Source organism: Nematostella vectensis, chromosome 9 (assembly GCF_932526225.1).
Source record: "Nematostella vectensis chromosome 9, jaNemVect1.1, whole genome shotgun sequence".
NCBI lineage: Eukaryota > Metazoa > Cnidaria > Anthozoa > Actiniaria > Edwardsiidae > Nematostella > Nematostella vectensis.
Window position 1 is genome coordinate 14209241 of NC_064042.1, and position 24647 is coordinate 14233887.

The window sequence follows — 24647 nt, forward strand, 5'->3', positions numbered from 1 at the left end:
TGATCTATGTTTGGGGAAGAGAGGAAGCAAAGAATATCAATTGACTAAAAAATAGTCGACAGGAGAGGAGATATAAGGGGAATTGACTCAACTTGAAAGGTTTGTTGAAAAAAATATAACAGTTATGAAAATAATTTGAATTAGCATTTCTTGACATTTCCCCTTTCCCATTATCTTAACCCTTTCACCACCACAGGCCTCTAAAGAGGCCATGTCTATGCTATCCAAGCTATGTGAACATAATTCTATTATTGAAAAAGAACAAGGTTGTTGCTAGTGTTATAAAGTTTAAGTATCTTGCCCTAAAAAACCCTTCCCCTTAATAAAAGTTCCATTAATGTACATTTGTAAAGCTACATTCTGACAAGCTTTGTCCTTGCGAAGAACAAGTAATGGATGAAACAGGATTTCAAAGATAGATTATAGTGTCAGACACAATTTTAGATAAGATGCAAAACTGAAGTTTTAATGTACCATTTTATGTGGCGATTTTCCATCCTCATGGGAATTAATATCTACAAATATACATCCAGTAATGCATTATATTTTTGTGTTTTTAGAAACCCTGGATCCAACCATTCCAATGAAATAAATCTAAACCTTTAAAATAAATGTAATGGAAAAGAGACTTGGAAAGGAAATCCTAAAAAGAAGATAAAAGTGAAAATACTAAATGAAAATTTCTAATTTAAAAATCAAATCTGTTCATTAATTTATTTTTGGTGTAGAGGGGAAATAACAAAGAGCATCAATTGCATAAAAAATAGTCAACAGGGAGAAGGAAAAGGAAGAAATATGACCTTTCTTTAAATGTTTGAAAATATAATAACAATAATGTGATAATTATATTCAGTACTTTCCTCAAATATCCCCTTTCCCATTCTCTTTAGGTTGATGGAAAACTGTTTTCGTTACAGATTTATTATTTAAAAAGCAAAAGTTTGTTTTTAGTTGAGTGTGTACCTATTGAGTGTGTACTGCTGAAACACATAGTAATGCCCTAGTCATTTGAGCCCCCTCCTTTATGGTTCTGGGGAGGTCAGGGGTTAATGTGATCTTTAGCATTCATCTTGGCCCTCAGGTAGTCCCTGGTTCATAACTGCTTCATAAAAGAGTGACTTTCTTTCAAAACAATCTTTTCATCAAGACATTTATAATCTGACTAATTTCCACAACTATTTGAAAAAAAAATAAAATAAACATTATACCACATTTCTATACCTATGGAGCTCCGCGCGCGGCCTGCGGCCGCGCTGGCTCCGCTATAATGTATGGTGTCAATGTAAAGAGTTTTAAAAACATTTTGAAAACATCCTCCCTTGAAGCTTTCCTAAAAAAATATATACAAGCTATTTAAAAATATGTTCTGCTATAAAAAAATACCATGGGAATCGTCAAATTTCGACTAAATGTTGGAAAATGTGAATAACAAGATAACAATATAATAATTATTGCAAATAATTATAAGCAGTGATTGGTCTTACTGTCATTCGCTATTTGCACTGACAAAGTTTATTGAAATAAGTGTATGGCTCAAATTGAATGCATGCTGGCTCCGCGTTTAGGCGGTGCCTAAATCTATATATTATCTTGATTGTACCGTTTCGTGCGTCGTTCGTGATGTTTCATATCTCAATCGGAAGGTGTCGGGCCTCTATCGTACCTGATCATATATAGATTGAAGCGTCGCGTACCACATCCGTGATGTTTCGTTTCTCGATCGGAAGGTGTCGTGCCTCGATCATATTAGCATCTGTTTATTTCGATTAAGTTCGTTATATTTGGGAGTTCAAACTGTAGATTTCGACTTAGAGTAGCAGTAATTTGTGTTCGACAGTGTTTCTGCTCACCTTGAAAGTCTGGACACTAACGTATTAGATCACCACAGGTTTCCCGCGCCCTCATCCTAACCCTAGCCCAACTCTATAAGATAATCTAGAAAAAAACACAGCAATTTAAAAATTAGAACCCGAGGCCGGTTGTACTATTACTCATTCGTATATACTTGGCGGGAAATTCATAAGAACGCGCGCTCTGATTGGTTCGCTAATCTCGGAATAATGGGACTGTATTCACCGCTAAAACTCGGAATAATGAATCGATATGTTAAAATTGCCGTACAAAAACTTGCTTTAAGCCGAAATGATTTTCAACGCGCGCATTTTGACTAAATTAGTCACAATAATGTTGGTCAAAATTCGTATATTGTCTTCATTGGAGTTTCTGTATTTCGTGGTGGTTTAAAGCATTGTGTGGAAAAAACAGAATGGATTTGGTGCCCTTAATGTTCAAAGCGAGCAAAATCTTCAAAAAGATACGAACATCAACAACTCTCAGAATCGATACCTCTTTACTCGCGACCATTAAGGTAAACAAAGTTGGAAATTCGATAAAATAATTACAGCAAAATGTGTCTGGTCTAGTCCCCACCAAGTACATACTAAAGCAATTATTCTCCTCAGGCTCAGTGAATAGCGGTGGATAGTCCCCTCACCGCTTCGCGTCCACTATCCACCGCTATTTACTTCGCCTTCGGCGAATAATTGTTAAATATAGCATGACGCCCAAGATCCAAAAGGCCGACTGTTTTATGATTCATTATAGCATGACGCCTAAGGTCCAAAAGGCGGGGAGGTCTAATAGTTTTAGAATTCACCAACTAGATGATCAAACGTATAAATACATGGCGACGATTGGTCAGTGGCTGCTCGTGTTGATTGCATTGAGGTGACCATGAATTCAGTGCCACCCTTTTGTCGAACCGAGGAATAAAATACTTGGAGACTTTCTTTAGTTATTTCTTCTCTGTTTGACTTCCATTCTGCAAAATGTAAACTTACCGTAAACAAACACGATAAAAATGTTACATCTCTCGGGGATTTCTCGCCAAAAGTTGAAAAACGTGAAATCATTACAAGAATTAATCGGCGTTTTCAGTTCTTTTTTTACCGTTGAAAATCCCCATTTCAAATCTGGTTGCTTTTTTTGTTTTTTTTCTGGGATAGCATTACCGCTAGAAAGTTGTCTCTAACTTCGGCAAATCGCGATTCAGCCGCCATTATATCTAGCATTTTGCTACTCACCGTCTATAACTAATATACCATTAGTAGCTCCGCCAATCAGAATGCAGGATTTCTTTACGTGCTTGCCACTTCTTCCTTTCTCGTAAGTGGACAATCCACATAATCGATCATATGATCGGGATTTGCCTTCACGTTTTGTTTACGTGATTGCCGCGTGTTTTCCAGATATCGATGCCGGGGTTGTCGGTCTGACGTTGTCGTACGCCGTCATGCTGACGGGAATGTTTCAGTGGTGTGTGCGCATGAGCGCTGAGGTCGAGAATCAGGTGATGTGAATGAATACCACCCCCGTTTCAGCTTTCGTGGCCGAGAGTCACTTAGAGTTGCCAGCAAGGACTCCAAGTATGCGCAATGAGTGGATAAGCCACCGTAATGATTCGATTAACGCCCTCCTTTAAATGAGTGCCGCCCCCCTAATGAGCGTCCCACTTCGACCTCGAATTCTGGAATAAGCGGCCCCTGCACAATAAGCACCCCCTCCTCTGAAATAGATCTCAAAGCACCACTTGAATTTTGTAAATCTCAAGGATGCTGCCCCGAGAATATAGTTATTGATTAAAGCGACTGGAAGACGATTTGTCACGATTTATAAACAATAGAAAAACCATGAATGTAAAACATTTTTACCTTTCAGTTTATCGCAAATTAATATTTTTCTCAATCGATTCAGCAGCTGTTTTTTGCGCCGAAATAAAATAAGCGCCCCACCTCAAAAACCGCCCCCCCAATTGCGGTAGGTGTAATGCAACCGTTATCGTTATTCTAGACGTCCGCCTTTATAAGAAATAATGCACTTGATAAAAGCAGTCCGCTCAAATGATTGCCCTCAAATTAAGATAACCATTTTATTCTAGATGACCGCTGTTGAACGCGTGGTGGATTACAGCAAAGTTGAGCCCGAGGGGGAGTGGCACAAGGAGTGTTCTGATGTCCCCCCTATCTGGCCTGTCCACGGGTTGATCACTGCAGAGAGCCTGTCACTACAATACCATGCCACCCTCCCACGGGTGCTGAAGAATATGTGCTTCTGCGTACGACCCAAAGAAAAGGTATCGGCTTAACTTGAATGCGTTTTCGCGGTCTCTTTTCGCGATGCGCCGAGTCGTGGATTCCATCTTTGTTTGGCCGCGCGAGAAGTGGGGATAGGGAAGATTTGAATTCGCTTAACTCACTGAGTAGACAGAGACTAGTGTTGACTCTATATGTTTTCTATGTTACACCTTCAGTTTTCTTGTAACCGTTAGTGAAGAAAGCATATAAACAATAGATTGTGATTTATTATACAGTTTATTTGCACGTGGCGAGGCTATGGTCTGTCGGCGTTTGTTTGTTTTACTTTAATGTCCAGCCTCAAATGTTTTTAGGCGTTCTACGAACAAAAAATCCGAAGAAATATAATTCGAAATTTCAACCGCGCGCCCACAACGCAAGTGAATCGTAGAACAATTTCAAACCCTATTTTGCCGTGCTCCTTTGTTCTATGCTTGTTCTTGGTTACATTTTGTGACTCGGTCGCCAGGTTGGGATTGTTGGTCGCACAGGTACAGGAAAGTCTTCTCTCCTCGCCGCCCTCATACGATTGGTCGAGCCCAAGGGAATCATGCGAATAGACGGGGTGGATATCACTGATATTGGACTTCATGACTTGCGCAGTAAAGTCTCTGTCATTCCGCAAGTAAGATAGATGAGTGAGGTCGTATATCAACCGGTGTGTTGCACTTTACATAGGTGATATGTGCTTCACTATAATCTTTCATTAGACTTCTATTACTTGTTAGTCAGTTCTACTCTGCCCCACTCCTGTAATACTTCCGTTCGTGTTCAGGACCCTGTACTGTTCAGCGGTTCACTGCGGCATAATCTCGACCCAGTCTCCCAGTACGAGGACAAGGAACTATGGACAGCGCTCAAAGAGGTAAATGCAGTAGCAAATGTTTATTGTGACATTTGTCGTCGATAGTGAATTGATTTATGTTTGTGATTCTTGTAGCTCCAGCTTTAATGTTCTGTATAGTACGATGCGCGCTACCATGGCTTCTTGACAGTTTTGTGAAATAAGCCAAAAATAATGCGACAAACGTGTGCTATTTGATTGTCTTGAAATTCACTTGCCAATCAGCAAGGACAAAACAAAATGTATGAGTGTACGCCAGATCACGATGGAATGTAAAATTTTAAGCCCGACATAACGACCTGGACATAATGACATAAAAGAAAAAACATGTTTATATGTTCGCGTCGTTATTTTGGGCTTATGTCAACATGTCGAACCATTCACACTTGAACATATGAACATAAGGGTGCATTATGTGCATTAGTCATTATGTCCTTGTGTCACTAGTGTGCACCAGGCATTAGAGGAAGTTGTGGTGTCAATCATGTGATCCTCGCATGCTAATTCGCACTAAAATGTCAACATAACACTTATGCCTGGTGCACACTAGTGACATAACGACATAGGCGCGGTTTTCCTTATGTTCATATGTTCAAGTGAGAATGGTTCGAAATTTTGACATAAGCCCAACATAACGACATGTCATTATGTCCATGTCGTTATGTCGGGCTTAAAAGAGTGTGCGCGCCTATGTTGTTATGTCGTTATGTCACTAGTGTGCACTATTTATTACCACATTATATGAACACTTAATATTTTCTGAGAAAACACTGTTTCCCTTACTAGGTGCAGCTGGGTGATGCAGTGTTGGAGTTCCCGGATGGATTGGACACCAAAGTAACCGAATCCGGCAACAACTTTAGTGTTGGCCAGCGGCAACTGATATGTTTAGCACGCGCGCTGCTTCGTCGCAATGTTATCCTTATAATAGACGAAGCTACTGCACATGTTGATCAGAGGTTAGTATGTTAGTTGATGACAGGTGCTGCTTCTTACTGGGATCAAGTATCTTCTTGACGCGTGCTTGCGCTTGTGTTTTTGCAAAATGAACGAAGGCGTTTTTTTTTTACGTTTGTAATTACAAAATGTTGACTTGATTGCTTACATTAGAGAAGGCCAATCACGCCGCCGTGTTACAATGGCGAGTCACACAAAGCATCCATTTCCATCGTCTTATTCAAGCGAGAAAACCAAAATATTTACAATCAAATATTGTCAATAAGATATCAGACTTCATTCGTAGATTGTTATTTGCAAGTTTCCAAAAGTTTCCAAAAAACTGTTGTTTTTAGGATATTTATTTACTAGAAAGGGTAATATCCAAGTCTTTGTTCCTTCTGATGGCTAATCTGTGTTGCAGAACGGACGCCCTGATCCAAAAAACTATACGAAGCAAGTTCAAAGATTGCACTGTACTAACGATAGCTCATCGACTCAACACCATCATGGATATGGACAGAGTCATGGTAAGTCAGGCGCTTGAAAGGAGAGAGGGTGTGTGCGGTTAAGGCTTGATATCACAACGATTGTACTGTCGATATAGCTCATCGACACAACACCATCATGGACATGGACAAAGTCATTGTAAGTTCAGCGCCAGACTAGAGAAGAGTAACCGGGTTGAGGGAATGTATAGTTAAGGTTTGTTATCAGACAACGGACGTAATGACGCTTATTCGGCACCATCATTGACATGGACAGGTTTATATTAAGTTCAGCGCTTCACAAGGGGAAGCAAACCGGGCAGAGAGGTTTTTACGGGATACACAGTTAGGGCTTGTAATTAAACTACGATTTTACTGACGATATTTCATCGACTCATCATTGTCAATGGACAGGGTAAGGTTAGGTCAAGCGCTTGACAAGATTAGAAGGGTAACGGTGGACCGGGGCTAGGAGGGGTAGGTAAGAGGATGTATATAGGGACGCATCCAAGGATGGATGGGTTATAGCTAGTACTTGGACAACGATTGTGCTAGCTATAGATCGTTATAGATTGCTTATGTGGACCAACTGTGGACCATCCCCACGGGGCGGGATGTGTCGAGCACATGTACTGTTATTTGACCACGTAGATGCTTAAATCATCTAAACGATACGTTATGTTTATATGGCCAAGAGCATGGCACAGTTTTAAAAGATGCGAGCACCCATTTTCATGATAATTATCTATATGAACACTTTTTTATCATTTCTTTCGTAATCATCATCAACTTAATCATCACCACCATCCGTTATATCAACACCGTTATTATTGTTATTATTATCATAATTATCACTCCTTTTTTTTAAATCAGGTCCTAGACAATGGCAAACTGGTAGAGTTCGAAGAGCCCTTTGTCATGCTCCTAAATCCAGAAAGCGTGTTTTCTAAACTTGTGGCAGAGACAGGCCCCGATAACGCTGACAAGCTTACAGAGATGGCAAAGGACGCCTTCAACAGACTGCATGAGCCCGAGCCTTTAGAGAGCATCCCCGAACATCTGAAGTGCAATCTAAAGTCATACCTTCCTTCCAGCGGAGTCTCGTCACTGCAGATTGAGTCCTCCATATAAGAAAATGGGTCGCAGCTCAAGCCATCACAATGAGAAGGAACGTTTAATCGCAATACATGCCATTAGCTTGGGAAGGAAGGAACATTAAGTTTCATTTTACCCCATTAGGAGAAGGAAGGATCGTAGAGTCGCACTTCATCCAATTAGGAGAAGGAAGGATCGTTGAGTCGCACATCACCCCATTAGAAGAAGGAAGGATCGTTGTGTCCCACTTCATCCAATTAGGAGAAGGAAGGATCGTAGAGTCGCATTTCATCCAATTAGGAGAAGGAAGGATCGTTGAGTCGTACTTCATGCCATGTGGAGAAGGAAGGGTCGTTGAGTCGCACTTCACCCCATTAGGAGAAGGAAGGATCGTGGAGTCGCACTTCACCCCATTATAAGGGAGGATCGTTGAGTCGCACTTCATCCCATTAGAAGAAAGGATCGTTGAGTCGCACTTCATGCCATTAGGAGAAGGAGGGATCGTTGAGTCACACTTCATGCCATTAGAATTAAGGATCGTAGAGTCGCACTTCGTGTCATTAGAAGGAAAAAACGTTAAGTCTCACCATATGCCATTACCAGAAGGAAGCAACGTTAAGTCGTACCATATGCCATTAGCAGAAGGAAGGCGCAAAATATGCCATTAAGCGTGGGAAAAAGAAACGTTTAGTCTCAAGCGTTTCAGAAACTTTCCATAAGGACAGACGTAATCTGCACAAAGTGCTTTGTGCAACTGAAAAAGAAAACTGTTGGTAATTTTTATAAGCGACTGTGAAACCTGTAGTCACTTTGTGACAGTCGTTTTAGAAGTTTGTAAGCAAATTTGATGGGTGCATGGATAGGAAACAAAAATATATAATGTATTTTTTCTAGGATTTTTTAACAATCTTTAAACAAATGATGAATAATGAATATATAAATGGTTTACTGAGGCTTGTTCAGAGTGGTTGAAAGAGAAATGATTTGTATGTTCTTTTTTTTTAATATTCTGTAACTTTTTGGAAATCTTGCAAGCCATCATGTCGGTTTTTCCAATATCCCGTGTTGCATCCGTACAAAACCTTTAATGAAACGCAGGCTACTACGTGACTTCTAAGAATTAGAAGTTAGTTAGGAAAAGTTTTATAAACAACGGGGAGCATTGCGTGGCATATAGTCAGACTAACATAAGCCTTTATGTACTCTGCCCCCCATAGCTGTCGATCGTCTAGATCCTACCATCTAAGAGATTAGTGATGCGCTTGCCCCGGTACTTAGCGTATGTGACGTAGAATCCACTTGTTCTGAAGCGTGACTTTTTGAAATGATGATATAAAGCTTGTTGTGTTTGCGCGCCGAACTAAGACCCCACGCAAACAATACATTCCGAGCTCTGTGACTCAAGAAGACGTCCATTGCTAGTCTTTGTTGAAGTTCAAGCTGAAGTGACAAAAAGTTACTGGAAGCAAGTTAAGTCTCTCAGAAATCAACAGGTAGGGACAATACGGGTTTCATAATGGTTCAGTTTTATTTGGGAAGTGTCATCGCGCGTACGAACTTACCATTTAGATGCAAGTATATGCATGATTTACCCTTGTTGGTTTTTCACTATCCTCAAAAGTATTGCAAAATAAGTAATAAATACTTCGTCGTATGAATCAAGGCAGTATATTGAGTCAAATCTGTTACAACTTTTAGATTTTAGTCTGCTTGTTAAAGATTGTAATGCTTTTGTCACCATACTATAAGATTTATGGGGTGGCTATAATTAACTATTAACTATGAAAGATAATTTTTAAGGTGTATTTCAAAGCTATCTGTAGACATCAGACACTCATTCAAAACTAACAGACAATACTCAAAGCTAATGCAATTTTTGGACATCAAACACTCATTTAAAACTAACAGACAATACTCAAAGCTTATGCAATTTTTGGACATCAAACACTCATTTAAAACTAACAGACAATACTCAAAGCTAATGCAATTTGTGGACATCAAACACTCATTTAAAACTAACAGACAATACTCAAAGCTAATGCAATTTGTGGACATCAAACACTCATTCGAAAACTAACAGACAATACTCAAAACTAATGCTATTTGTGTAGAATAAGTAGACGCCCCATTACCGTGAGCTTTTATAACAACAGCATGGTCCTGGTGTGAGCATACTAACTATGGTGTGCGAGAAAACAAAACAGATTAGACATTTCTTTATATTTTCGTCATTATATAACTTTGAACATAAAGACAAACCCCCCATTTATAATAGTTTCTAGAAGTGTCTAAACTTGTCTATATTTATCCAGTCAGCTTACGTATTTTTTTTACTTCATTTTGTCTTCTGACTGTTTTATTAATATTTTTAACAGCCTGATATGGAACTGGAAACTATACGAAATGTAAGTATGGGTATTATAATAATTAGATAGAGAGCGTCCAAGGCATTCAATTTCGGCGCAAAACAAACTTGAACTATTTGTGCCCGAAGGCTATAATGACAAGAGCAAATAATCATGAATCTAGAATAGCCCTTAGCGCTTTCTTTATATTCAAGTGGTCTTTTCTCGTACACTCGCCGACGAATCATGCTCTATTTCATAAGCTGTTGACATAACAAAAGGATATCTTCCTCTGTCTAAACTTCTGAATGCCGTTGCATCAGGGTATCTTTCTTTCGTTTTCTATAAAGTATATAGCTGGAACCGAGAAAAGAGTTTTCAGTTTTCTTTGTCCTCTCCATTTTAAGACGACAAATAATATCACCTAATGTATCGGCTAATACTGTAGGTAGGACACTGGTAAATCTATTATAGAATAAAAGGCAGGCTGGTAAATCTATGCGACTGATGAACACATTACACTACATACCAAAATATCTGAAATAATTTAAGCGTGAAGAAACCAATTTAAATCTATAATTACTATTTATTATTATTCACCGAGACCAATGCAGTCCATTAATTTAATCGCTCGTACGGAATGCGTAGTCTGTAAGATGCGTTGGACAAACGTTTCTAGAAAACTAGCAAGTTTAAAGGTTTTGCAAATTTTTGCTCAAGGCATAATCCTATTGTATATCTTCACCGTAGCTTCCATGGATTGTTCTCGCGAGAAATAACTAGAGAATGATTGAATTTAGTTCTGTTTCGCCGATTTCGTAGAATTTTCATATCACGTGTCACGCGTTCTTTGCTTTTGTTGATCAGTGAAAACAATAAATGACGTTAGCCACCTCCGCAGGCATCTCGAGTGTTTTTTTGGACGCTTTCAGTATTTTATGAGTTGGGCTTCCTTTTGTAGTATTCGTCAAAGAGAGGAGGCTGAGGGAGAGTTAATTCCGAATTCCGAAAGATGGAAGGGGACCCTTATTCCCTCCCGCCCAGGCTCCTAGGTCGCGCCATAGTCAGCCCGAAATTGAAAAAACCTTTTCCCAATAAAAGACCTAAAACACTCGAGACGCCTACGCAGAAGGCTAGAATGATGGATATGCAAAACTAAATTCCTAAGTAATACGTAACAGCTATTCCTTAGAAAGATTCAATATTCCTGGTGTGTTTTATTATCCCTTATCGTTAAGTACGTTGGCCTTGGAATAGCGAGGAATCAAAGAAAGTTTGAACAGATTATTAGGACCTTGTTTGACTAGATAATTTATCACTACATTTTGTTATTACAAAAGGTTTTGCAACGAGAACAAATTTACATATGCACTTTGCTTACCATAGATTGAGTTATTGTTATATACATGAGACGGATCGCGAGGAGTCAATACTTGGAACCCCCTCTAGGACCAGAACCCCCTTGGAACCCCCTCTAGGACCTCTAGGACCCTTGTGACAGTGGCAAAGGCCTTTTTACGCAGGTGCCTTTTCGTGGGAGGCATTAAGTTAAATTAAGATAAATTAGAATAAAATTAATAAAGAAATGAATTCATAAATGAAATGAATTGAAATGAATTCATTGTTTGACCTACGCCACTGGGAATGCCATATAAAAAAAGCCAAAATTTCGTATTTTTGCAAACCTGCAAGCTCAATACATTTTAAAGATTGCGAAAGTAAAACAATGAATAGCTGAGGGTAAGAACCCAACAGTACAACTCTGTGTGCTTTTTCTCCGCGGATATACGCATTGAACCCGAACCGCTGATGATGCACCTTCGCGACGTTGATAATTGTGTATTCTTCGCTCCGAAGGTTACATATCTCCGCGAGGGCTACAAATGTATAAACAGCTGACTGGACAAACAGCGAGGCGAATATGACTGCTTTCTTAAAGGGTTAGCTACGTGAATTTAATCCAAATTTGATTTTGTGAGACTTTCCCCACAGTGAGGGCTTACAAAAGGCGTAGTGCTCCGCGAGTTACAGAACCATACATGAAATCCCGAAATAAAAATGAGGTTAAATGAGGTAAAAATAAAAACCTCCCTCCAATTTAGGCTCAGCTGCAACTGCCGGGGGGTCTGCTTCTGCGGTCGCTGCCGGGGCGTCCTTTGACGGAACAATTTCCAGATCAAGAGGAGGTAAAAACCTGATAAACTTAAACGTGGTCAACTGAGCAATGTGACCACGGGGAGTAGTCATTCAGCCCTTAAATATGGCCTACAAAAGGTCCTGCGTGCATATTGATTAGATAAGAATAAAAATAGATAATGTAATGAAATGATATTGTTTTGGAATTTTACAGCACACAGAACCACATGACTTGTCTCTGTACAAGTTCATGACTTATGCCAGGAAGAATTTCCAGGGAGAGGCCCCTTGCTGGTTCAAGAAGGGATCACTCCGTGAGCCACTACTTCACCATGAAGACAAAATGGAGGCAGAGGTACTAAAAATATCAAACGATTTTTATCCCGATCGAGATGATTAAAATGTGACTTTTTTAGCTGTCAACCTCAACATGATTCAATTAATACAAGTATACACTTTGCGTCGAAGGGAGTTGCTCTCTAGCCTTCCTGAACTCCAAGAGCTCGTAGTTAATAAACTCAACAAAACCCTGACTATCGGTCAATGCCCATAGGTAGCGTATGTTTTCGTAGGCTATAAGATCCTACGCAAATTCGATGTAAATTTTAGTTATTTCGGCTTGAAGTGTGATTCGATCAATCCTTCTATAGAAAATGACTAAATTCTGTTTTCAGGGATTGCTGAGTTTTTAAAAGAAGTATTGTCACGCAAATCGTAACCACGAATTAAAGATACTCCTTTGTGCCGTAGTAATAGATGGTTAAGGCTAAATGCTGTGATAGCAATTTCCGTTAAGATTTTGACTGAGAGATGCGATTGATTTTTGTAATGTATTAGTTGAAACGTTTTCAGGCGGCTCTGACTATCTACGTCGCTATTCAACGCTTCATGATCGATTTGCCAGAGCCCAAAGTTGAAGAACTCGAGGACAGCCCAAAAGACGTGAGTAGAAATTATAGCGTTTTATGGGACACGCAATTGATCCCCATCCCCCTCCCCACTACCACCACCCCAACCTTCCCATTTGCATGAATAATATTAGTCAATCATATTTGAGATTGAAGTGTCATCTGTTTTCAGGACATGATATTTGCCTCGCTGCCACCTTTGAGCATTATGGCTAAGCCGACGACCAATCTGCGAAAAGTGCGCTTCATCTGCGGTTATGGGCATAACGTCCCGAACCTGAGGTGAAACTTGGCACGACCTTACTTTGCACGACCCACGGCACCTCAAACCTTGTGTAACCTAACCTTAGACCTTACCTCACCTTGTGACACCTCACCTTAGACCACATCTTACCTTGTCACACCTTATCTTAGACCACATCTTACCTTGTCACACCTCATCTTAGACCACATCTTACCTTGTCACACCTTATCTTAGACCACATCTTACCTTGTCACACCTTATCGTAGACCACATCATATCTTGTCACACTTCATCTTAGACCACATCTCACATTGTCACACCTCATCTTAGACCACATCTTACCTTGTCACACCTTATCTTAGACCACATCTTACCTTGTCACACCTCATCTTAGACCACATCTTACCTTGTCACACCACGTCTAAGACCACACCTTACCTTGTCACACCTCATCTTAGACCACATCTTACCTTGTCACACCTCATCTTAGACCACATCTTACCTTGTCACACCTCATCTTAGACCACATCTTACCTTGTCACACCTCATCTTAGACCACATCTTATCTTGTCAATCCTTATCTTAGACCACATCTTACCTTGCCACACCTCATCTTAGACCACATCTTACCTTGTCACACCTCCTCTTAGACCACATCTTACCTTGTCACACCTCATCTTAGACCACATCTTATCTTGTCACTCCTCATCTTAGACCACATCTTACCCTGTCACTCCTTATCTTAGACCACGTCTAACCTTGTGACACCTCATCTTAGACCACGTCTAACCTTGCCACACCACGTCTTAGACCCTATCTTACCTTGTCACTCCTCATCTTAGACCACATCTTACCTTGTCACACCTCATCTTAGACCACATCTTACCTTGTCACACCTCATCTTAGACCACATCTTATCTTGTCACACCTCATCTTAGACCACATCTTACCTTGTCACACCTCATCTTAGACCACATCTTATCTTGTCACACCTCATCGTAGACCACATCTTACTTTGTCACACCTCATCTTAGACCACATCTTACATTGTCACACCTCATCTTAGACCACATCTTACCTTGTCACAACTCATCTTAGACCACATCTTACCTTGTCACATCTCATCTTAGACCACATCTTACCTTGTCACTCCTTATCTTAGACCACATCTTATCTTGTCACTCCTCATCTTAGACCACATCTTACCTTGTCACACCTCCTCTTAGACCACATCTTACCTTGTCACACCTCATCTTAGACCACATCTTACCTTGTCACTCCTCACCTTAGACCACATCTTACCTTGTGACACCTCACCTTAGACCACATCTTACCTTGTCACACCTTATCTTAGACCACATCTTACATTGTCACACCTCATCTTAGACAACATCTTACTTTGTCACACCTCATCTTAGACCACATCTTACCTTGTCACTCCTTATCTTAGACCACATCTTACCTTGTCACACCTCATCTTAGGCCACATCTTACCTTGTCACTCCTTATCTTAGACCACATCTTACATTGTCACACCTCATCTTAGACCACTTCTTACCTTGTCACACCTCATCTTAGACCACATCTTACCTTGTCACACCTCATCTTAGGCCACATCTTACCTTGTCACTCCTTATCTTAGACCACATCATACCTTGTCACACCTCATCTTAGACCACATCTTATCTTGTCACTCCTCATCTTAGACCACATCTTACCTTGTCACTCCTCATCTTAGACCACATCTTACCTTGTCACACCTCATCTTAGACCACATCTTACCTTGTCACTCCTCACCTTAGACCACATCTTACCTTGTGACACCTTACCTTAGACCACATCTTACCTTGTCACACCTTATCTTAGACCACATCTTACATTGTCACACCTCATCTTAGACAACATCTTACTTTGTCACACCTCATCTTAGACCACATCTTACCTTGTCACTCCTTATCTTAGACCACATCTTACCTTGTCACACCTCATCTTAGGCCACATCTTACCTTGTCACTCCTTATCTTAGACCACATCTTACATTGTCACACCTCATCTTAGACCACTTCTTACCTTGTCACACCTCATCTTAGACCACATCTTACATTGTCACACCTCATCTTAGGCCACATCTTACCTTGTCACTCCTTATCTTAGACCACATCTTACCTTGTCACACCTCATCTTAGACCACATCTTACCTTGTCACTCCTTATCTTAGACCACATCTTACCTTGTCGCACCTCATCTTAGGCCACATCTTACCTTGTCACTCCTTATCTTAGACCACATCTTACCTTGTCACACCTCATCTTAGACCACATCTTACATTGTCACACCTCATCTTAGGCCACATCTTACCTTGTCACTCCTTATCTTAGACCACATCTTACCTTGTCACACCACGTCTTAGACCACATCTTATCTTGTCACTCCTCATCTTAGACCACATCTTACCTTGTCACACCTCATCTTAGGCCACATCTTACCTTGTCACACCTTATCTTAGACCACATCTTACCTTGTCACACCTTATCTTAGACCACATCTTACCTTGTCACACCTTATCTTAGACCACATCTTATCTTGTCACACCTCATCTTAGACCACATCTTACCTTGTCACTCCTTATCTTAGACCACATCTTACCTTGTCACACCTCATCTTAGACCACTTCTTACCTTGTCACACCTCATCTTAGACCACATCTTACCTTGTCACACCTCATCTTAGACCACATCTTACCTTGTTACACCTCATCTTAGGCCACATCTTACCTTGTCACTCCTTATCTTAGACCACATCTTACCTTGTCACACCTTATCTTAGACCACATCTTACCTTGTCACACCTTATCTTAGACCACATCTTATCTTGTCACACCTCATCTTAGACCACATCTTACCTTGTCACTCCTTATCTTAGACCACATCTTACCTTGTCACACCTCATCTTAGACCACTTCTTACCTTGTCACACCTTATCTTAGACCACATCTTACCTTGTCACACCTCATCTTAGACCACATCTTACCTTGTCACTCCTCATCGTAGGCCACATCTTACCTTCTCACACCTCATCTTAGACCACTTCTTACCTTGTCACACCTCATCTTAAACCACATCTTACCTTGTCACACCTCATCTTAGACCACATCTTACCTTGTCACACCTCATCTTAGACCACTTCTTACCTTGTCACACCTCATCTTAGACCACATCTTACCTTGTCACACCTCATCTTAGACCACTTCTTACCTTGTCACACCTCATCTTAGACCACTTCTTACATTGTCACACCTCATCTTAGGCCACATCTTACCTTGTCACACCTTATCTTAGACCACATCTTACCTTGTCACACCTCATCTTAGACCACATCTTACCCTGTCACGCCTCTTAGACCATATGATTTCGCCACCTTTCACCTTCTGTATCGCCCCTTTCATGTCCTCGCCCAACCCCTAGAAATATCGCAGCTCTTCTAACCTCAACTGTTGTTTTTCCAGAGATGAAATATATTGCCAACTTTGTAAGCAACTCGTGAACAATCCGTCTATGACAAGCACAAGGCGCGGATGGATACTGATGGGTATCCTTTGTGGTGTATTTCCACCTTCCGATCAGGTACAGCGTGTCATCCAATTGCCTTATATCGAACCTTAGTCTATCGAACCTTAGTTTATCGAACCCTTAGTATATTGTACAGTCGCATATTGAACCTTAGTATATCGAAACTTTAGTTTCACGAGCCTTAGTTTATCGAACCTTAGTATACTGGACCTTAGTTTATTGAACCTTAGTTAAGCATATTGAATCGTCGTATCTTGAACCTAAGTATATCGAACTATTGTATAGTTCATCTGAGCCTCGGCATGGTCTTATCATGTTTTCTAGATTGCCTGTGAGATCTCAGGCTAGACGTTCTAAAAAAGAATGTATAACATTATTGTTATTCAGCCCTCGTACAAAGCGTGTAGCAAAATTTTCTTTGATAAGTTTAGTGCTAAAGTATCTCACATGCTCCTAGTGTATAAGGTTGGTTTCATTGTATAGTTTTAGTTTTGCAGGATCCATCATACGAAATTTTATTCATGGGACTTAAACACCACTATAACTCTCCTTACCTTCAACTCTAACTACGGAGAGATGATTCAATTCCCTATAAATCGTTTAATATAATCCTACCTATTCAATAAAGGTCCATAAAGTCTTATTTTATTAATTCTACAATAGTTCCCACTGTTTATAAATCTCCTATAAAGATTTGATGGACCCTAAAATTTTTCACCCCAGGATTAAAATATTGTTAGTTTATGTCATTTTGGGATTTGGCCTTCTCAACAAGTGACGGATTACCTAAATTTACGTTCCAGTTTTTGAACTACCTGAAAAACTTCATCTTGACGGAAGCCACCGAACACGTCGCCGAGTTTTGCATCAGTCGGCTGCGAAGGACTGTTGAACGCACCAATAGGAAGCAGCCCCCATCTTGGATAGAGATGCAGGTAGCGTGCGCATCCTGTTAACCGTACACCCGCTTTGTATTAACGCTGTCGCCATTGTTTGTTAGATTGTTATTTTGATCATTAGAAAATATTGAATGGCTTCTACCAAGACGTAGAAAAATTTGAGGGAATAGGATAAAAGGATCGTGTCTTTAGTTCTTTTGCTTTATTTAACCACAAGCTTTTTTTTAAAATATTGTCAGAAAATTGTTACCTTATTCAAGGTCAGTAGCTAAAAACTTGTATCCAAAACACCGTAGTGTACCTAAATTGAATATAGAAATGGAAGACAAAATAGCGCATTTTCTGTAGATTTGCGTAACCCGAAAGTCTGAATATACACTCCAAATATGGAAATTTAAGTTTAAAATATAAATCAAATTAAAAATAACGATTCAGAAAGTTATACAACCTCTTCCTTTTTCCCCAAATGATTGGTAGTTTGGAATTCATAAAATATTTATCTGACTATGTTTACCATTAGCCAATCATTTGACGTTCGGTGCATCCTTAAGTTTGTTTCCCGGAATCGCGTGAATAACACGTGCTTTACATGAGTACCAATATTCTTTTACTAGGCATCCAGACGGGCAGAAAATATCGTGCTACCTGTCACGCTCATGGATGGCGCAACACTCGACTGTGAAGTCGACGCCAACTCGACGTTCAAGGAGCTTTGCGAGAGCATCCGGGAAAAGCTCGGTTTGAAGAGCATATACGGATTCTCCATCTACATCGCAGCTGTTGACCAGGTCACAATCCCAATATGACAAACCAAAGATGTGATTGCACTCTTTTAAAACATAGCAGGCCAAATCGATACCCCTATAAATGGGAGTGGGTCGACCTTTGCGTGTGGACAAGGCTGACAAAATAAAAAAGAGGGAAATAAGTTTCCAAAAAGCAAAGCGTTTAAAAGAAACTTAGATCTGCTTGAACACTAAAGAGTATAAATAATATATTTAGCAATTCGCCAACGGCGACGTTAACCTTTGGTGAATAGTCACCAAGACGCGAAGCGTGTGTGTGTGTATGGCCTACAAATGCAATTTCTACTAGACATGACGGAAAAACCTGGAAAACGCGCAATCCCAGATAGAGAGAGATGACACAATTTCTTACAATGGCTATAGGTTCCTTGTATTACGGACTGATTATCGAAACACAAATAACGTGAGGCCAAAGTGAACATAACCAGATTTTGGCTTTTTAAGATAATATTTCCTTGATTATTATTGCCCTGTGTATCAGTTCAAGGACGGAAAGCTCAAATTTCAATGACACTTTACAAAAAGTCGCATCAATTTATAAAAAGTCGCACTTGATATTTTGTTTGCTATCAGTTGCTAAGTACTCAGAGAAATTCTCCGCCATATTCGATGTGAAATGGGCTTATTTGAAGCGTCACGTCATGTTTTTTCGTCATGTCTGTCTACTAAGATAAAAAAAGAAAAAAAATGCATTGGTACTGGTTGCTAGAATAGATAGGAAGCGCTGGAGTTTTTGAATGTCAGAAATGCCGAACATTCCTTCTTCTACTCCAAAAAGTATTGGCTCGTTCTAGGATAAACTTACTGAAATATAATGCCACTGCCCGCCTACCCTCCTCCTCGCTGCACTGTTTAATTCACACAAATTGTGATAATCAACACTAAGTTTAATCTCTGATTTCTTCTTTTATTGTTCTAAATATCCTTTATTTTCTATAGATTTTCAACTGGGGCAGCGATGACGAGAATGTAATGGATGCAGTATCTTTAGCGGAACGTTACTCTGTGAGAAAGGTAAAACATTAGCGCTCTGCCAATGAGCCATTTTGTGGGCAGTGAACGTGTGCGACAGCACAAGGCTAGTACTTCATGTTGCCATCAACATGGTTAGGATAAGGGTCAGTGTATAGGACAGTATATTTACGGCTACATGAAGTACCTGCCCACAACAATAAGGATGGGAGAAACGTACTATCTGATTGACAAGATTTGTACTAGCCAACCAGGCGCGGATCCATACCTATTTACACCTGTTTACGTTAACAGGTCGAAATATTTATAGTCAGTACGTTAAGTATGTGTCGCATGTCTTTATTTTGTTGATTGGGGCGACAGTGTTCAGCTTTTTCTTTTGAAACAGGTCAACTTTCTCCTGGATCCGCGCTTACCAACAAGCCAAAATATTGCCTTAGCACATCCAAGGGCATACAACAAGCCCCCCTTCACGAAATACGCTATAATGGCATATTTTGTCGTTTGAATATATTCTGATGCCGAAAATATCCATTTTTGAAGTTGCTAGGAAAAGATTATCTGTTCCTTTTTTCCAGGAGGGACCATTCGTTTTTTTCCCAGCCAGCATTGGTTAGGCGTTTTAGCACATGGATAATTGCACGTATAACCGATCGGGACAATTTTTTTCCCAAGCATCCGCTCCAACGCCCCAAAAATATTCCCAGCAAAACTAGTTCGACTCCACAAATTTGTCAGCAGAACCATTCGGGACGATTTTTGTCCCAGCAGCCGAAGGGTCTAACATTTTCCCAGCCAGAAAAGAAACGGGCTGCGGAACAGGTCGATATATCGGTCTACCGTTATTGAACAAAACACACTCAGTGTGTTTACTTGTCTCATCTGCATTATATTATGTTTTAATCTCTCTGGAAATTACTCAATTTAGCCTGCAATGCAGACATTAACCCGGTGTTTTTTTATTTTTTTATAGTAAACGCCTGTATTTCAGGCTGGATTCAACTTAATGATCCGAGGAATGGTTTACAACGCTTGAAACGTCGGCCAAACCAAAAAATGCGTTAGACATAAAACACTCAATGTGGTTTTGAACAATGTTCATCATATTAACACAGACCGCCGTGGTCATTTTACATCTTTCCTGTAATTGTTTTTTAATTTTATTTGTTTATTTTATCAATATTATTTGTTTTGCTGTTGTTATTGTTATACCATTCTTTGTTATATCGTTTCAATTTTTAGGGCAACCCAGAAAGTGATACAAAACTTCACTTCTACTTGCGTAAGAACATCTTCCGGCCAAGCTATAACCCGGAAGACGATCCTCTAGAAGCTAACCTCGTTTTCGCACAACTGATGGGTGGTCTGCACAAGGGGGAATACCGGTGCCAAGAGGTGAATAACTACTATCTAGCACATATAGCCAGGGGTGAATTACTACTTACTAGACGTATAGCCATAGGTAAATAACTACTTTCTAGTACCTATGCCCAGAAGTGAATAGATACTTAGCTCTTATGCCCAGAGGTGAATAATTACTTTCTAGTAAATATAGCCAGGGATGAATAACTGCTAAGCCCGGAGGCAAATGATGGACGAGAAGGGCCATGGCATTTTTAAACACTTAGAAGTATTTCAAGTAGACTTGTTGCGGTGAATTTGTTATAGATTCTGTTAATGTCTTTTTAGGTTAATGATCTAGCGGATATTATCGCCAAACGATACTACATCGAGCACGGGGCTGAGCTGGATTTAAATAGATTACAAGAAGTTATCTTGAAGACTGCCCCTCAAGACGAGCTCAAGGGAGACCCCGAGATGATGGAAGATCTGATGGAGGAGATCAAAAGCAGTTTTGACTCGGTAAGCGTGAAATGAAGGATACAGTGGAAACTACAGGGTAACATTGATGGCGAGATGGGCAGAGCGTCGCTCTGTAGTTGCTATGCTCCTCAGCACTGTGTTCCGGGCTTGATTGATTGGTTATTGGTTCTTACCTTTGTTTCGAGGGTTGATGCATGGTTGATGTTCACTAATAACGTCCCAGGCTATTTTCTATAGGTCTACTTTGCACGCTTTTTAATTTACGTAAGGATTGTTTGTAGGCAACGTGGTCCAAGTTGCAACGACTTTGCCAAATACCAATATATTCCACTATTTTCACATTCCGTTCCAGATCCCGTGCATTCGAAATGCCTTGTCCTCAGATCAAGTGAAGGCGTCTCTTGTACGAGAGTCGATGATGCGATGGGCTCTTTCCTTCTCCAAGTCTTACACAGGCGTCTTGGTATCAGGACCCAAGCTTGACCCAGCCCGCATCAACCTAGATATCAACTCAACAGGGGCAATAATACAAGCAATACCCAGTGCACAAGTCAAGGCCTATAGGGCCAGTATTGAGTTTGCCCAGCTAGAGGAGATCGCCGACTACAAGTGAGTCTCACGGGGATCCCGCAACCTGCAGTTCTTATATAGTAGAACCCCGCCTACTCGAACTTGGATAAATTGAACTCTTAGGGGTAAGAATATCTGTTGACCTTACCCAAAGTGTTCTCCCTGATTGATCTTGCCGAAGATCACCCCTGTCTGTTTTCATCGGAGTTCCCCCCCCCTCCCTCGGGATCAAGGATCCCCCCCACACACAAACGTTGTTGTCCACAAGCCAAACCTGAATGCCCGTTATTCGTACATTAAACATCATCATCCCAACATGTAGTGTGTAAAGGGAAGGGGGGGGGGGATCAATTCAAAGAGAGAGCCAAAATAGTGATCATAATAGATCCGATGATTTTAGGTATTCATAATTTTTGTGCAGTTTTAACATTAAAATGTTAATACTTTGCATTACGCCTGCGTGAAATCATGAGCCTTTTTTTGCACAGGGATTTTGCTAAATTAAAGTAGGCATGGTGCTTCAAGGGCTACACGTTTGTTAATTGAGTTTATTTCAATTTAAGTCCATACGACAAGAAGCCTAAGATAACAAACCCCAAAGATACAGTCGTCCTCATCACCATGCAGAAGAAGGTCTACCACATGCGGTCCAAAGCAGCACGCGAGATCCGAGATTTGATGAAACTACTGCTGAATGATTACAAGCAGAGGGGAGTGGCAGAGAACAACAACTGATGAAGACGATGCTCAGTGATTGCATCAAATAGAGCAACAGCAGCTTCAAATAAACACCAAAGATTAAGAATAGCGATACAAATAACCTGATATTGAAAACTGCAGCAGCAATATTGAAAGTAACAATATAATAGCGGCAGCAGAAAGAATAACATCAACAATGACAAAAACAATAACAGCAACTACGACGACGACAGCAGAAACAATTTTAACAACGGCAACAGCAGAAACAATAACAACAGTAGAACCAATAACATCAACATCAACAGCGACAGCAGCAGAAACAATAACAACAGTAGAAACAATAACATCAACATCAGCAATAACAAAAAGACGATGACAACAGCTATAACTTTGGATGGCAGTAACAACATCAGTAAATCAGCAGTGTTAAATAGCCAGACCTGAAAAGCACTCAAATATGCTTTTGGGACTACAGCGCAAAGCTTTTTTTCGGGGTCACTTTTACTAGAAGAGAAAAAACTACAATCTGTTCGCAACTTTTTTGGAATTTAGATTAATGATTGTGAATGTAAATAGTAGAGCCTGCGCCGCAACTACTACTAGATATAACCAAATTCAAAGACTTAAATAGGGGCTGTTCCATTAGTTTGCAGTGGGCCACGGTTTACCTCAAGAATCCAATATTAAAGGATAAACTAGCCAAAAGTACTCAAATTGTGACGCCCTCAGAGACTTCACAATGTGTAATCGGCGACAGCGTATAAGATAATAGAAGACACTACATCATCATTATAAAGCAAAAACAGCAACAAACTACCTCAGGCCACACCATGCAATTTTACGATTTTAAAGGATTGAAAAACATCTTACTATGTATCAACTTACCTTTTTGTAGTTTATGTTAAAGTTTCGAATTGCAATTTAATTTCTAGTAAACAATAAACCAAAATAAAAGAAAGCAAATACTTAAGGCATGCATCGAGCCGAACTTGAACCGAATCAATTTAATAACATAAGCGTTTCTAGTGGCGGCATGCGTCAGTGACTGTTAAGATTTAATCATGCACAGAGCCAAAGAACACGGGAATATGCACTTTCCCGTGCACGAGTGCGTTTTGAAAAATAATGAATGCAGCTGGGAGCAGCTAGGGAAACATAATCATAGCCAGCAATACATTTAAAATAAGCTCATTTGTCACACATCGGTAATTCGCGTTTCAGGCACGCATTTGCTGTGCCTTCAAAACAGGACCAGCATAACAAAATTAAGTTTTGTGTTGACTTCTGTAGATTCGCCATATTGTTGATCAGTACGTAAAGCGCATCCGGCATTTTCTTTTCTGTGGGGGAGAGGGTGCACTTACAGATTTTGTGCTAAAGTTTGAATTTGAATGAATTATTTTCTCATTTACATAATATATTTATCTTATAGACTGTTTTTACGATGTTGTGCCTGCGTCCAAAATGCCACAGACTGGCGGGCCATAGCTGATCCAAAATGATGCGGACAAAGGGGAATTTGATTCCAGGCCCGTACCTGGGGAGGGGGGGGGGGAGGGGGGGTTGAGGAATCCGAAAAAGTGGACCCCATTTTCCGGGGGGTGGGGGAAGTTCTCTGATAAAAATCTGACCACCCCCGAAAGAACAAAGAGGGATTTTTTATGCCTTTACAGTATCTCCACGGGACGTTTATCCAAAATTACCGTCACCACTTGGGACGGTATTTTCAGTTAATGGAGCTGGAGCCAGGCTCAAAGGTCACTCATATATATCGTAAGGGTACGCGTAACATGCTACGATAGCACAGGTATGACTCAATATGTTTCACGTGAGATACCTCACTATACACGCTCTTAATTTCTATTGGTCGCTATCTACCTATATTAAGCGCCACACCTAAAGTAAAGTCATTCGCTTTTTCGCTACCGTAAAGCTACGAGTACTGTAAAGAAACATAAAACATCTGTTCAATATGCCTAAACGTTCGCGTTAGTCTGGAGGAGATGAGTATTTCCGCCTCTGCCGAGGTGCTAGGTCTTCGACTACATGCCCTCAACCTCCCATCCGGTGGAACGCGGCAGCAACAAATAAATCGCCTCAGGCAAGCCACTCGAGGCGGTGAGGAGGCTTCACCCTCAGCCCCGAGTAGCAAAAGGGGGCGCCAAGCGTCCACCAGTCA

At 40.4% G+C, this 24647-nt stretch overlaps 2 protein-coding genes across 5 annotated transcripts in view; both read left to right on the forward strand.

Moving 5' to 3' along the window:
• The window catches only part of LOC5506633 (ATP-binding cassette sub-family C member 4), a 45806-nt gene extending 37367 nt beyond the window's left edge, over positions 1-8439 (forward strand). For 2 of the 3 annotated variants that reach the window (XM_032375070.2, XM_032375072.2), the window contains exons 22-28: positions 3249-3349; positions 3938-4132; positions 4603-4758; positions 4909-4998; positions 5764-5936; positions 6338-6443; positions 7275-8439. In XM_032375070.2, coding sequence (XP_032230961.2) covers positions 3249-3349; positions 3938-4132; positions 4603-4758; positions 4909-4998; positions 5764-5936; positions 6338-6443; positions 7275-7532 — 1079 coding nt within the window. In that variant the 3' untranslated portion in view covers positions 7533-8439. Of the gene's footprint in view, positions 1-3248; positions 3350-3937; positions 4133-4602; positions 4812-4908; positions 4999-5763; positions 5937-6337; positions 6444-7274 lie in introns of those variants that run through there. The other variant, XR_007313824.1, reaches the window with a different exon arrangement.
• Positions 8440-8832: 393 nt separating this feature from the next.
• Positions 8833-23757, forward strand: LOC5506658 (unconventional myosin-VIIa). Of its 2 annotated transcripts, XM_048732965.1 has the most exons (14): positions 8833-8989; positions 9872-9901; positions 11944-12027; positions 12192-12332; positions 12830-12919; positions 13058-13167; positions 16635-16752; positions 17502-17633; positions 18212-18385; positions 19343-19417; positions 20618-20770; positions 21065-21238; positions 21552-21808; positions 22333-23757. In XM_048732965.1, exons 2-14 carry the CDS (start codon positions 9878-9880, stop codon positions 22502-22504), a joined length of 1704 nt encoding a protein of 567 aa, XP_048588922.1. In that variant the 5' UTR covers positions 8833-8989; positions 9872-9877; the 3' UTR covers positions 22505-23757. The 2 variants fall into 2 exon arrangements, with proteins under 2 accessions (XP_048588922.1, XP_048588923.1); XM_048732966.1 differs by lacking the exon at positions 11944-12027.
• The last annotated feature ends 890 nt before the right edge of the window (positions 23758-24647 follow it).